Source organism: Lucilia cuprina, chromosome 6 (genome assembly GCF_022045245.1).
Source record: "Lucilia cuprina isolate Lc7/37 chromosome 6, ASM2204524v1, whole genome shotgun sequence".
Taxonomy (NCBI): Eukaryota; Metazoa; Arthropoda; class Insecta; order Diptera; family Calliphoridae; genus Lucilia; species Lucilia cuprina.
Genome location: NC_060954.1, coordinates 52,142,344 through 52,154,867, shown reverse-complemented (window position 1 = coordinate 52,154,867; position 12,524 = coordinate 52,142,344). Strand labels below are relative to the sequence as shown.

At 28.1% G+C, this 12,524-nt stretch overlaps 3 protein-coding genes across 3 annotated transcripts in view; 1 reads left to right on the top strand and 2 right to left on the bottom strand.

The window, feature by feature from the left end:
* LOC111679328 (regulator of nonsense transcripts 3B) overlaps positions 1–3,361 on the bottom strand; it is a 4,142-nt gene extending 781 nt beyond the window's left edge. Inside the window, exons 1-2 of the mRNA XM_023440881.2 lie at positions 3,168–3,361; positions 1,907–3,094 (exon numbers count right to left, since the gene is read on the bottom strand). Coding sequence (XP_023296649.2) covers positions 1,907–3,094; positions 3,168–3,245 — 1,266 coding nt within the window. The 5' untranslated portion in view covers positions 3,246–3,361. The remainder of the gene's footprint in view (positions 1–1,906; positions 3,095–3,167) is intronic.
* Positions 3,362–4,261: 900 nt separating this feature from the next.
* On the top strand, positions 4,262–6,971 carry LOC111679330 (gastrula zinc finger protein XlCGF7.1). Its single transcript, XM_023440883.2, has 4 exons — positions 4,262–4,574; positions 4,655–4,740; positions 4,813–5,378; positions 6,179–6,971. Exons 2-4 carry the CDS (start codon positions 4,660–4,662, stop codon positions 6,462–6,464), a joined length of 933 nt encoding a protein of 310 aa, XP_023296651.1. The 5' UTR covers positions 4,262–4,574; positions 4,655–4,659; the 3' UTR covers positions 6,465–6,971.
* Positions 6,972–7,348: 377 nt separating this feature from the next.
* Positions 7,349–12,524, bottom strand: part of LOC111679327 (potential E3 ubiquitin-protein ligase ariadne-2) — a 6,219-nt gene continuing 1,043 nt past the window's right edge. The window contains exons 2-4 of the mRNA XM_023440880.2: positions 8,526–9,187; positions 7,647–8,462; positions 7,349–7,566 (exon numbers count right to left, since the gene is read on the bottom strand). Coding sequence (XP_023296648.2) covers positions 7,420–7,566; positions 7,647–8,462; positions 8,526–9,187 — 1,625 coding nt within the window. The 3' untranslated portion in view covers positions 7,349–7,419. The remainder of the gene's footprint in view (positions 7,567–7,646; positions 8,463–8,525; positions 9,188–12,524) is intronic.

Below are 12,524 nucleotides of genomic sequence, written 5' to 3'. Positions count from 1 at the left end.
TAAAAAGATAGATAGATAAATAAATAGATAGATAGATAGATAGATAGATAGATAGATAGATAGATAGATAGATAGATAGATAGATAGATAGATAGATAGATAGATAGTTAATCAATTGTTTTGGAAATATGCTGATATTGCAGTATGACACCCAATCCTGTTTTCAAATAGTCAAATAAAAATATCTTATTAAACATAAAACTAGATATTTTAAACTAAAATTAACATAATAAATCCAAATAATATAATTTATATCCATTATATACGTAGGATAATTTGAAATTAGTTGGTCACATTTTAGTCAAAATTTTTACAAAGTTACAAAAAATATTTACCTTTACAATGTAAAGGAAATACACAGACATAAATGCATAGATTGTATGTACACACAATACGAGTATTTTACAAAGTATAGAAAAAAAAACAACATAAAAATCTATTTACCAAAGACGTGCTTTAAGTGGTTGTATTTTCAAGTTCAGGTGAAGTATGTTTGTAGTATATTATTATATTGTTTGTTTTCTACCTTATCATCTGTTGGTGTTTTCTTGGTATTATTTTTAAGATTTATAAAAGATACTAGACTTTTATTTTCAAATAAGCAAAGGAAAATTTAAAGAAACTACATACTTCTATATGTTTCTTCTGTTTTAAAGAATAATAAGAAATTTTGAAATTTTTTAAGTTTATGAGCAGAAGATTATTTCTAATTTAATATAAAGTTAAATTATTATTAAAAACTAAAAACAAAACAAAGAAATCCTTTATAATCCCTTTTGAATTGAAGTTCAGCAGACATGGCTTAACATACTGGTTATGTAAGTAATAATAGCAGTGGAGATAAGTGATCTTTAGTGGTTTTTTTACTATGAAATCAGACATCTCTACTGCACTGACTTTAGTATGAAAAAAGGTAAACAACCACAATATTGATGTTCTTTTTTTTCGTTAATGTTGCTATAGAATAGTAGCATTTGTTGTTATATTCTGTTACTTTACTATAATAGTAAAAGGTCAACAAACCGTTGAACATATTTTATTTTTCTTTCTACTTTTAGTTTTATTAATGTTTTATATATGAGTGTTTGTGTGTAAAACGATTTAAGTATTATTCCTTTACTTACTGGCTTCATATCTATCTATAAAGTATCGTATTGTCTATCAGTAGATCCGTCCTTTTGTTTGTTACGTTTTTGTACCAGTTGTTGTTGTTGCCTTCGTTAAGATTATGTATTTAGTTTAGTGTGAATGTAACAAGTTCATTTTATAGCTTTTTTTAAAGGTTAATGAAACTCAATACTCTAAATAAATTAACACACACAGGTCAGGTCATGATTTTTAATTTTTTCTATTTAATCCCCATGAACTTAAGTTGTGAACAATTTTTGAGTAAATAAAATTAAAAATATGAACAAGTTTTATAGGTTTCTTTTTTTTATTGAATTTTATTAGTATGGGAAATGGTAGGTTCCGTTTTGTGTTAGATGTAATTGAATCTATAAGTTTGGGCAATTGAAAATATGTGTATATTTCAAAGGAAGGAGACTAAGGTTTATGTTTCAAGGTATAGTGTATGTATATCATTAACTGTCTATCTATCTATCTATTTATCTATCTATCTATCTATCTATCTATCTATCTATCTATCTATCTATCTATCTATCTATCTATCTATCTATCTATCTATCTATCTATCTATCTATCTATCTATCTATCTATCTATCTATCTATCTATCTATCTATCTATCTATCTATCTATCTATCTATCTATCTATCTATCTATCTATATCTATCTATCTATCTATCTGTCTATCTGTCTATCTGTCTATCTATCTATCTATTTATCTATTATCGCAAAGATTTTTTTCTATTTATTTTTAAAATTTCTTCATAAAGTACAACTTACCTTATTTCTTATGCGTCGCTCCTCACGTTTTTCTTCCAATTGCTTTTGTGTCAATTTTTCCCGTTTGTTTTTTTCCTCCCTGACAGGCTTTCTATCCTCTTCCATATTCGAAGCATTTTTATTGATATCAACTTTTGCTAGTTTATCCTGTAACTTTTCCAAATCCTCCGTAGATTTAGTTTTACTTTCTATTTCCGTCTTAGTTTCTTTGTCTGTTTTATCCTCCGCCGTTACCGTAGGTAAGTTGGTGGCAGCTGTGAAAATAAAATTGCGTACAGATTCGGTTAGTTCATCGGCTTTAGATTTCTTTAAAATCTCTACAGGTTTGCTAGCGGTATCAGAGGAGGTTTTAGCATCACTTTCGTTGCCTTTATCTTTTTTGTGCTCTTCCTCTTTTTTATTTTGATTATTGCCTGCTTCTTTTTCCGCATTTGTCGTTAGACCTCCCAGTTTCTTTTGCTCTTCGAACGCTTTTTTCTTTTGCAAATAAGCCTCATGTCTTAAACGATTACGTTCCTCGCGACGACGAGCTCTGGCATTTTTGGGTTCTTCTCTAGTTTGATTAGTTTTCGTTTCGGAATTATCGGCTTTCTTGTTAGAGACTTCGGGAGTTAATACCTTTATGGGCTGGGCAGTGGGTTGATTTTGTTTACGTTTCTCTTTTTCCTCTTCACGACGTCGTTTCTTTTCTGCAGTACGTTTCTTGGCATCCTCACGTCGTTTCTCCTTCTTAGTAGCCAAATATTGTAGCAAAGGTGTGGAAGTTATTTCTTCCTTTTTGCTATCCAAAGAAAATTCCAATTTTGTTTCTCCTCCTTTAGAGGCCGCCTCGCGTTCTTCCTCTAGTTTCTTAAGAAATTGTTGATAGTGGGACTCCTGTTCAATGGTATTAACCTTATTATCACTGCCACGTGATTTATTCTTAAGAAATCCCTGAAATGGTGCAAATTCCACTATGGCCGCATATTCATTACCCTTATTGTCCACGAAAACATAGCCATCAAAACGGTCACGAAATAGAAAAACATCATCATAATTCTTAAATGTTATATAGGCTCGACAAGTGGCATCAAATCCTAAGGACCAATCTGCTTCGGCATAATAATAAAAGTCATGTGCCGGCAAAGGATCAATTTGCTTAAGAAACTCTTCCTCGGTCATGGTGGGTGGCAAGTGACGTATAACAATCTATGTATATAAAAAGGAATTTGGAGAAAATATTTTGAATTTGTTCATATAAGGGGAGAAATTTTGCACTTACTTTTGTTGGTGGTTTTGCTTTGTCACGTCCTCTATCTCGACGAGATCTTTTTGTTCCCGTTTTCTCATCTTTGGCCATTTTTTCTTTTTATGTTTTTAAATTATTTTAAAAATTTTAATTTTAGTTGATAAAAACGAAAAATAATGTTTACAAAATTGTCGTTTTGCAATTAAACAGCTGTTCCATTCACAATTAACTGATAGCTAGTGAGCCTGTATAAAATGTGTTGCCATATCAGGACAATTCTATTAGAAACGGCGAATTGGGCAAATTATTTGAGTTCTAGTTAGGATTTTATAAATCGACTTTCGAATAATTGAACAATCGACTTTTTGTCGAAAAAAGTCAAAAAGTCGAAGTCGACTGTTTTGTTCCAAAAAAAGTCGATAACTCGACTATCTTTAATGAAAAAAAGTAGAAAAGTCGACATTGTAAATAAAAGCCGAAAAAAGGTGGAAAATCGAAAAAAGTCGGAAAGAGTCGAAAAAAGTCGATAAAAGTCAAAAAGTCGATAAGTCGGAAAAAGTCGAAAAATGTCGGAAAAAGTCGAAAAGTCAAAAAAGTCGACTTTGTAAATAAAAGTCGAAAAGTTGGAAAATCGAAAAAAGTCGGAGAGTCGAAAAAAGTCGAAAAGTCGGAAAAAGTCGAAAAGTCGAATATTTATAAAATATTAAAAATCGACTTTTAATTAAATAAAAAAATCGAGTTTTAACTAAATGCAAGAAGTCGAAAAGTCGACTTTTCATAAAATGCAAAAAGTCGACTTTTCATAAAATGCAAAAAGTCGAAAAGTCGACTTTTCGTTTCAACTATAGAACCCTAATTCTTGTACGGAATTTTATGTCAGGATATAATATGCCAAGGCGAATAATAAGGTGAAGTCATTTCATTTTGAGGCGAATTCATGAAATTTTTTATATATGTAATTTGACAGCGTCGGGTTTAAGAGAGAATTTTATATGGAGTTTACCAGCTTCGGGCTAAATTTCCGTGGACAAAAGACAATCAGCTGTTGAAAAGACATCACCTTAAAAAATATGAATAAAATTTGAAAAATGTGTGATTAAAAAAATACTAATGTAATCATATAGTTTGTTGCATGAGCATGGAAAAGAGAATATAATAAAAAACTGTAATAAATTTAATTTTCATTGCAAACCTATTTAATGAATTTTGATATTCATTGACACGGCCACTAGACAAAAATAATTATTTACCCGCTAACAACTTGCAATTCAAAACACTTTATAATATAAAAGAAAACGCTAAATTAACAACATTTGACAGATTTGTTGACAACCATATGACTTCCTACCCTGCATTTTTTACGGCTGTTACCATATTTTCTTAAGGGACGAAAACCGCCGTCGAAATTAGGAAAAACTAGAAGCTAATACAGGAAAATAGGTAAGAAAAGCTCACAATCCTCCAGCAGATAAATTCGGAAGTAAATATTCTCAAGAAATTAACAAAATTTCTACTTTCAGCTAACATGGCCTCTAGGGAGGAATTTGAGGAAACAATGCCAATAAATGGTGTGGTAGCCATGTATACTTGCAAAAGGTGTAACAAGGTGGGTGGCAAATAAATTAAACTATTCCACAAAAGTCTTATCTATTGAATTTTTAACTTTTGCTTGCTATAGATATTCCCCTGTAAACGTGACCAACTTTTGCACAAAAAAGAAGTGCATTCCCAAACAAAATCCTCTTACGAATGTAAAATCTGTTCCAAATACTTCTGCAACAGCGGCAATTTAGAACGTCACATGAAGGTTCATAATGATGTGCGGCCCTTTGTCTGTCGCATTTGTGGCAAGGCTTTCGCTCAGTCTGTCAATCTAAATCGTCATTATTCTGTACACAATGGTGAACGCCCGTATCCGTGTACGTTTTGTAATAAGACCTTTACCCAACAGTCGAACATGCAACGCCATCAACTAACACATACGGGAGAGAAACCATTTCGTTGTAAACGTTGTGGTCGTTATTTCTCCCAGCGTGTTAACCTTAAAAAGCATATTATGGGTCATTTGAATACCAAACCGTACACGTGCAAAATATGCCAAAAGTCATTTATACAATTGGGCAATTTTAAGAAACATTTACAGTCACATCTTAAGGATGGCATAGAGATCGATATGAAGGCGTTGGTGGCCGAGGCACAGGCAATGGCCAAGCAAAGTTTGGAAATGGCCGATGAGCAACCAGTGTAAGTATAAAATATTTAAGGATGAAAAATGGAACTTGCTTTAACACCTTATATGAAAAGGGACTGTTGTAATATCGTTGAAATGGGTAAAGGTTTCATCTATGAGAGATTCTTTGAAAGCTTATTCGTTAGGTGTGACATTTTTGGTTATTGCTTTAGGTTAATTAATTGCTTGTTATTGATATTGGGTGTTTATTTTTAAAAGAGCAAAGTTGCGGTAGCTCTTCTCTTGAGTTCCAATAGGAATTCCAATTTTGTTTTGATAGATAGAAAGATATATAGATAGATAGATAGATAGATAGATAGATAGATAGATAGATAGATAGATAGATAGATAGATAGATAGATAGATAGATAGATAGATAGATAGATAGATAGATAGATAGATAGGTAGATATATAGATAGATAGATACGTCGATAGATAGATAATAGATAGATAATAGATAGATAGATAGATAGATAGATAGATAGATAGATAGATAGATAGATAGATAGATAGATAGATAGATAGATAGATAGAAAGATGGATATGTAGGTAGGTAGATAGATAGATGGATAGATGGAGAGATAGATAGATAAATAGATAGATAGATACATAGATATATAGATGGATAGATATAAATAGATAGATATAGATAGATAGATAGATAGATAGATAGATAGATAGATAGATAGATAGATAGATAGATAGATAGATAGATAGATAGATAGATAGATAGATAGATATAGATAGACCTCTAAACTATTATATACTCTGTAATCTTCAAATTTCTAAACTAATCTCAACTCATATTTGTAGTGGTTTCGAGTGTGCTGTCTGCCGATCTATTTTCAATAATTTCACTGATTTCGAAATGCATGAAAGTGAGTGCAACGACAATGCACAAGCTGCCATGGAACAGAAATACAATCCCGATGAACAACTACACGAAGTTGTTGTCGAAGAGGTTGAGGATCATGTTGAAGAACAGATAATAACGCCTGATGGTGTTGTTGCTGGCAGTCACTTTGGCACTTATGCACCTTTAAAATTTAGTGTCTCACAATTGGATACACATGAAATAATTATTGAAACCAGTCGATAAAATGTTTTTGTTTTTTCTTTGTGAAATTGAATTGATATAAAAAAACTGAATGAAGTCTTTATAAAAAAATAGCAAAGCATAAAAGCAGAAAGTTATAAAATTTTCAGTTTGAATTCACGATATTCAAATAAAAATAAAAACATACAAAATGATAAACTTAAATATATACATAAATATATATAGAAATATAAATGCATTAGACATGTGTGGATTTGCAAAGGTTTGGCAGCCAAGCCAAAGGTATGACGTCAATTGAAAATACATAATAATAAAAGAAAGGAAATCAACAAACAGCAAATTGTCGTCGCGGTAATCTATGTAACTTTTTTTTCTTTTCTTTTTCTTGTTTAGTTCAAACTAATTTTAAAATTATAAAATAATTAAAAAAAAATAATAATTATAAATATGAATAAAATAAATATAATAGCAATTATGTTCATTACATAAGTACATTAAGGTCTAAATATTCAAAACAAAAAAAGAATAAAGAAATAATAATATGAAAGAAAAAAAGGAGTGGTTTTTATTAAATAGTTTTATCTAAAGTGAAAAACTCAAAGTAAAAGAATCAAGATAATTATTGATTAAAAGTTAAATAAAAAAATCCTTTTGTTTAAGTAATAAATTTTTTATTTAGTGTCGTTTTTTTATTATTATTATTTTTTTTTTAATTTCTAATATTATTAAGTTTATAATATACTGGTTTTAGATTAAAAATCTTATATTGCAAAAGAAATCATAATAATACAAATTTATTAAATATGTTTTTTATATTTAACTACATAATTTAGTTTTTTTTATAATTTTTTTCTTTTAGCAGGATTGGCAAATACTTAATTAAAATTCTTGTTGTTTTTTGTTTAAATTAAATTTTTTGTTTTTGTTTTTTTTTTACTAAATACTCTAATAAATATTTTAATTTTTTATAATTATATAGTTAATATAATTGATTAAATTAACCCTCAACAGGGAAGAAGTCTTTGAGCAAAGTAGTACGTCGTTTTTCAGCAATATCCATTTGATTTTCTAAATCACCTAAATCTGTTGTTTCAGCACGTTCAATCTTCCACGAGAGATTTTCTATTTCAGCTTCGAGTTGAGCCTGTGACAAGGAAAAAATAGTTGCGAATATAAATAATCTTGTTTATGTATAAATTTTTCTTTAAATATCTTGTTTCTTACCTGTTGATATTCAAATAGATCTTTACGTGAACCACTGTCCATAAAATACGCATACGGATAAGTATACTGCAAGGTGTAACGACATTTGGCCAAAAGGGAAGCGGCATTAAACAAATACTGCCAATCAATCCAAGTGCCACGACCCTTCATAACCTTATCGTTAATACGTGTACGTAGACGATCCAATGTCTGTTGTTCCAATTGCAATGACTTTGAATGATTCTCCCAACGTTCATAGTAATGTAGATATTTCTTAAGAGCCTCTCTGGCCTGAACATGTACCGATTCATTGGCAATATTGGGATTATCCTTATAACGTGAACATTCATAATATTCCGAACCGTGAGTCTTCCAATCGCCCAAACACATCCAACAGAAATCGTATTTACAATTGAAACATTGCATATGATTACAGCCGCCATTCTTCTCAATGCAGATGTGACACTTGGGACAGTCTTTGGTATTGGCGCTTATATAGTTGGCCGTTTCGCTGTCATCGGCGCATTTGGTCAACCATTTTCTAATAATTTGACAATCTGTGGGAGCATGATAGTCCATGCCGCATTTGAAACAAAAGCTAGTTGTGCAGGAAGTACAGACAACACGTTTGGGTGCTATTTCACGTGAACGTACAATAATTTGACAATTAGGACCGGGACAAAAGCGTAGCTCGGGATGTGATTTGACATAGTCTTTGAAAGCGAACTGTTGGTATTTTTCACGCATAACGGGGCGTGTTACTAAAGTTAAAACCAAATCTTCGGGCACACGAACATTGCACATTTGAGCCATACAACCAATTTGAGTGGAAATTCCCTGTTAATAAAAATAAAACCAATTAAAAATATAGCCATTTTTTCAAAGAACGTGTTACTTTACCTGAAATATTTGCGTATCAAAAAACATTGACCAACAGTCTTTACAAAATGAATGGGCACATGATAAACTATAGAATTTATCACCCAGCTGCACTGTGGCACAAACAGGACACATTTGACTACGATACTGTTGTGTTAAGCTGCCAATTATACCAACAATACCACCTCCGCCACTACTCCCCCCACCACTACTACTTGGCGAAGGCATAGCTGTTGGTGACTTACTATACGTACTTAAAGTACCAATCGTTGTTGTACCACTTGCCGCTTGTGCTTGTGCACTTGTTGAGGCAACATTTTCTGTTTCTAATGACGGATCCACATTATTACAGGGCGGTTTAATACGCGTCTCTACAAGTAGAGCATTGGCATTTTGTCTATATTTATCGACCACCACCTGATTGATCCACTGATGTTCGAGCAGTAGAACTTTGGCAAGTGATGGCGTTATCTGGAGTATTGTATTGAGTTTTTCCACCGATTCATTGAGTAATTTTTCAACTTCTTCCACTGTTAGGCATTCGTATTCGAAATATTCGGGATCGGTTTTTTTCGGATCTAAACGTTCAACATCACAATCTTCACCTGAAAGGAATGATAAATGAAATATTGAATTAATCAAGAATTCATTTTCGTTTTTAATATACAATTTTCGATAAATTTTGTTTTTGTAAGGAATATTATCGAAAAATTTTTTAAAAGAAAATTTAGGAGAAATTACTTTTTTTATAAAAATTTTTGATACATTTTCTATTTTATAGAAAATTTTCGATAAATTTTCTATTTTATAGAAAATTTTCGATAAATTTTATATTTTATAGAAAATTTTCGATAAATTTTACATTTTACTGAAAATTTTAGATTAGTTTTTTTAATTTCATAAAAATTTTCGATAAATTTAAATTTTATAAAAATTTTCGATAAATTTAAATTTTATAAAAATTTTCGATAAATTTTCTTTTTTATAGAAAATTTTCGATAATTTTTCCTTTTTTAGAATTATTTCGATGAAATTATCCTTGTTTCTAGAAAATTTTCGATAATTTTTATATTTTTAAATTTTCGATAACTTCTATATTTTATAGAAAATTATTGATAAATTTTATATTTCACAGAATATTTTTGACAAATTTTATATTTCATAGAGAATTTTCGACAAATTTTCTTTTTTATAGAAAGTTTTCGATAAATTTTCTTTTTTGTAGAAAGTTTTCGGTAAATTTTCTTTTGTATTGAAAGATTTCGATAAATTTTTATTTCTATAGAAAAATTTCGATAAATTTTCTTTTTTATAGAAGGATTTCGATAAATTTTATATTTAATAGAAAATTTTCGATAAATTTTATATTTTATAGAAAATTTTTTTAAATTTTCTTTTTTATAAAAGGTTTTTATAAAAATTTTTGATATTTCTATTTTATAGAAAATTTTCGATAAATTTTACATTTTACTGAAAATTTTAGATTAGTTTTTTTTAATTTTATAAAAATTTTATATTATATAGAAAATTTTCGATAAATTTTCTTTTTTATAGAAAATTTTCGATAATTTTTCCTTTTTCAGAATAATTTCGATGAAATTATCCTTGTTTCTAGAAAATTTTCGATAACTTCTATATTTTATAGAAAGCTATTGATAAATTTTATATTTCACAGAATATTTTCGATAAATTTTATATTTCATAGGAAATTTATACCAATTTTCTTTTTTATAGAAAGTTTTCGATAAATTTTCTTTTTTGTAGAAAGTTTTCGGTAAATTTTCTTTTGTATTGAAAGATTTCGATAAATTTTCATTTCTATAGAAAAATTTCCATAAATTTTCTTTTTTATAGAAGGATTTCGATAAATTTTATATTTAAAAAGTTTTCGGTAAATTTTCTTTTGTATTGAAAGATTTCGATAAATTTTCATTTCTATAGAAAAATTTCGATAAATTTTTTTTTATAGAAGGATTTCGATAAATTTTATATTTAATAGAAAGTTTTCGATAAATTTTCCTTTTTATAGAAAATTTTCAATAAATTTTTCTTTTTTTAGAATAATTTCAATAAAAAATTTTCTATAACATTTCCTTTTTTAGAATAATAGCAACAAATTTTATTTTTTCATTTCTTAATGAAAATTTTCAACAAATTTTCTTTTTTTTTAGAAAATGTTTGATAATTTTTCCTTTTTTAGAATAATTTTGATTAAATTGTCTTTTTTCTAGATAATTTTAGATCAGTTTTCCTTTTTATAGAAAATGTTCGACAATTTTGCCTTTTCTAGAATAATTTCAATAAATTACCATTTTTTCTAGAAAATTTTCGATAAATTTTCTTTTTTCGAAAATTTTTCGATAAATTTTCTTTTTTCGAAAATTTTTCGATAAATTTTCTTTTTTCTATACTAATTTCGAAAAATTTGCCTTTTTACAAGAAAATTTTTGAAAAATTTGAATTTTAATATAAAATTTTTAACCAATTTTATTTTTACAGAAAATCTTAAATACGTTTTCAAATTTTTTCAACAGATATTCTTTTTTATAGAAAATTTTCGATAATTTTTCCTTTTTCAGAATAAATTCGATAAAAATATAAATTTTTCTAGAAAATGTTCGATTAATTTTATCTTTTCTAGAAAATTTTTGATAATTGATCCTTTTTTTAGAATAATTTCGATAAAATTTTCTTTTTTCCAAAATGTTTCAATAAATTTTCCTTTTCTAAACAAATTTCGACAAAATTTCCCTTTTGAACAATTTTAATTTTTATATAAAATTTTATTTTTACAGAAAATCTTTAATTTCTTTACGAAATGAACAATAATTATAGAAAATTTTCTATAAATTTTACCTTTATAGATAATATTCAATAAATATTTTAAATCATTTTTAAACTTTTGACGTTTTAAATATAAAAACCGGTTTAATCCCTTTACTTGCGCTATTTACGTGAGTGCATTTCAATTTACATATATTCATAAACATAAATTGACGCTTGAGTTATTATTGTTATTTTGTTTCTGTTGTAATATATATTTCTGAAGGTTATATACTCTATATAAAGTGTGTATTGAATATAAAAAAACTATAGTCACTTAAGTTCGAATACATAAAACCCTACATTTATAAAATGATTTTCGGAAATAACACTTTTGTACAAGTCAAAATCGAATATTGAAAAATCTTGATTGCATGTAAAATTTATATATTCCATTATAAATAATTGTTTCTACCAATATCACCATAACCTTCCAACTCTAATGATATAGGGTATCAATATCTGTAACTGTAATATTACATGACAAAATAAAATACAGAGTAATGAACAAAAATCAACAATGTATTTATTTATTTTTAACAAAAACTATAGAACATAAACAACGTTTAACAACAGACAACAAAAATGTGAGTGTTGAATAACAACGTTGTAATAATTGTAAATCATTTTCGTCGTCGTTTTAACCGACGTCATTATTATTGATTTAGTAATGATAATGAATCAAAATCAAATATAGATTAAACGAAAAAGGAAAATTACTACAAAGTAAAAAAACAAGAAATAATATAGATAGACAAAACTGGACTTTAAAATGAAGTGAAATAAAGTCTACAGCGATAGGTTAGTTTAATCAACCCCTTTGTCTAGTGCGTAGATAAAATTAAGGAAAATGTTTAAAAATATTAAAGAGTATAAGACATTTTATTGGAGATGGGGAAAGTGTTGTGTACTGAGTGTAAATAAATCACAAATAATTGTTAGTTAAAGAAAAAAACATAAACAGCAACAACTACGCAATAGTAAACGTCAAACAAATGTAACATTATTAAACAAACAGAAAATAAACTTACACAATTGCAGACTTTGTATCTATTATAAAGGTAGGCGGAGAAGTGGGTAGAATTTAATGTGACCAACCAGATAGATAGATAGATAGATAGATAGATAGATAGATAGATAGATAGATAGATAGATAGATAGATAGATAGATAGATAGATAGATAGATAGATAGATAG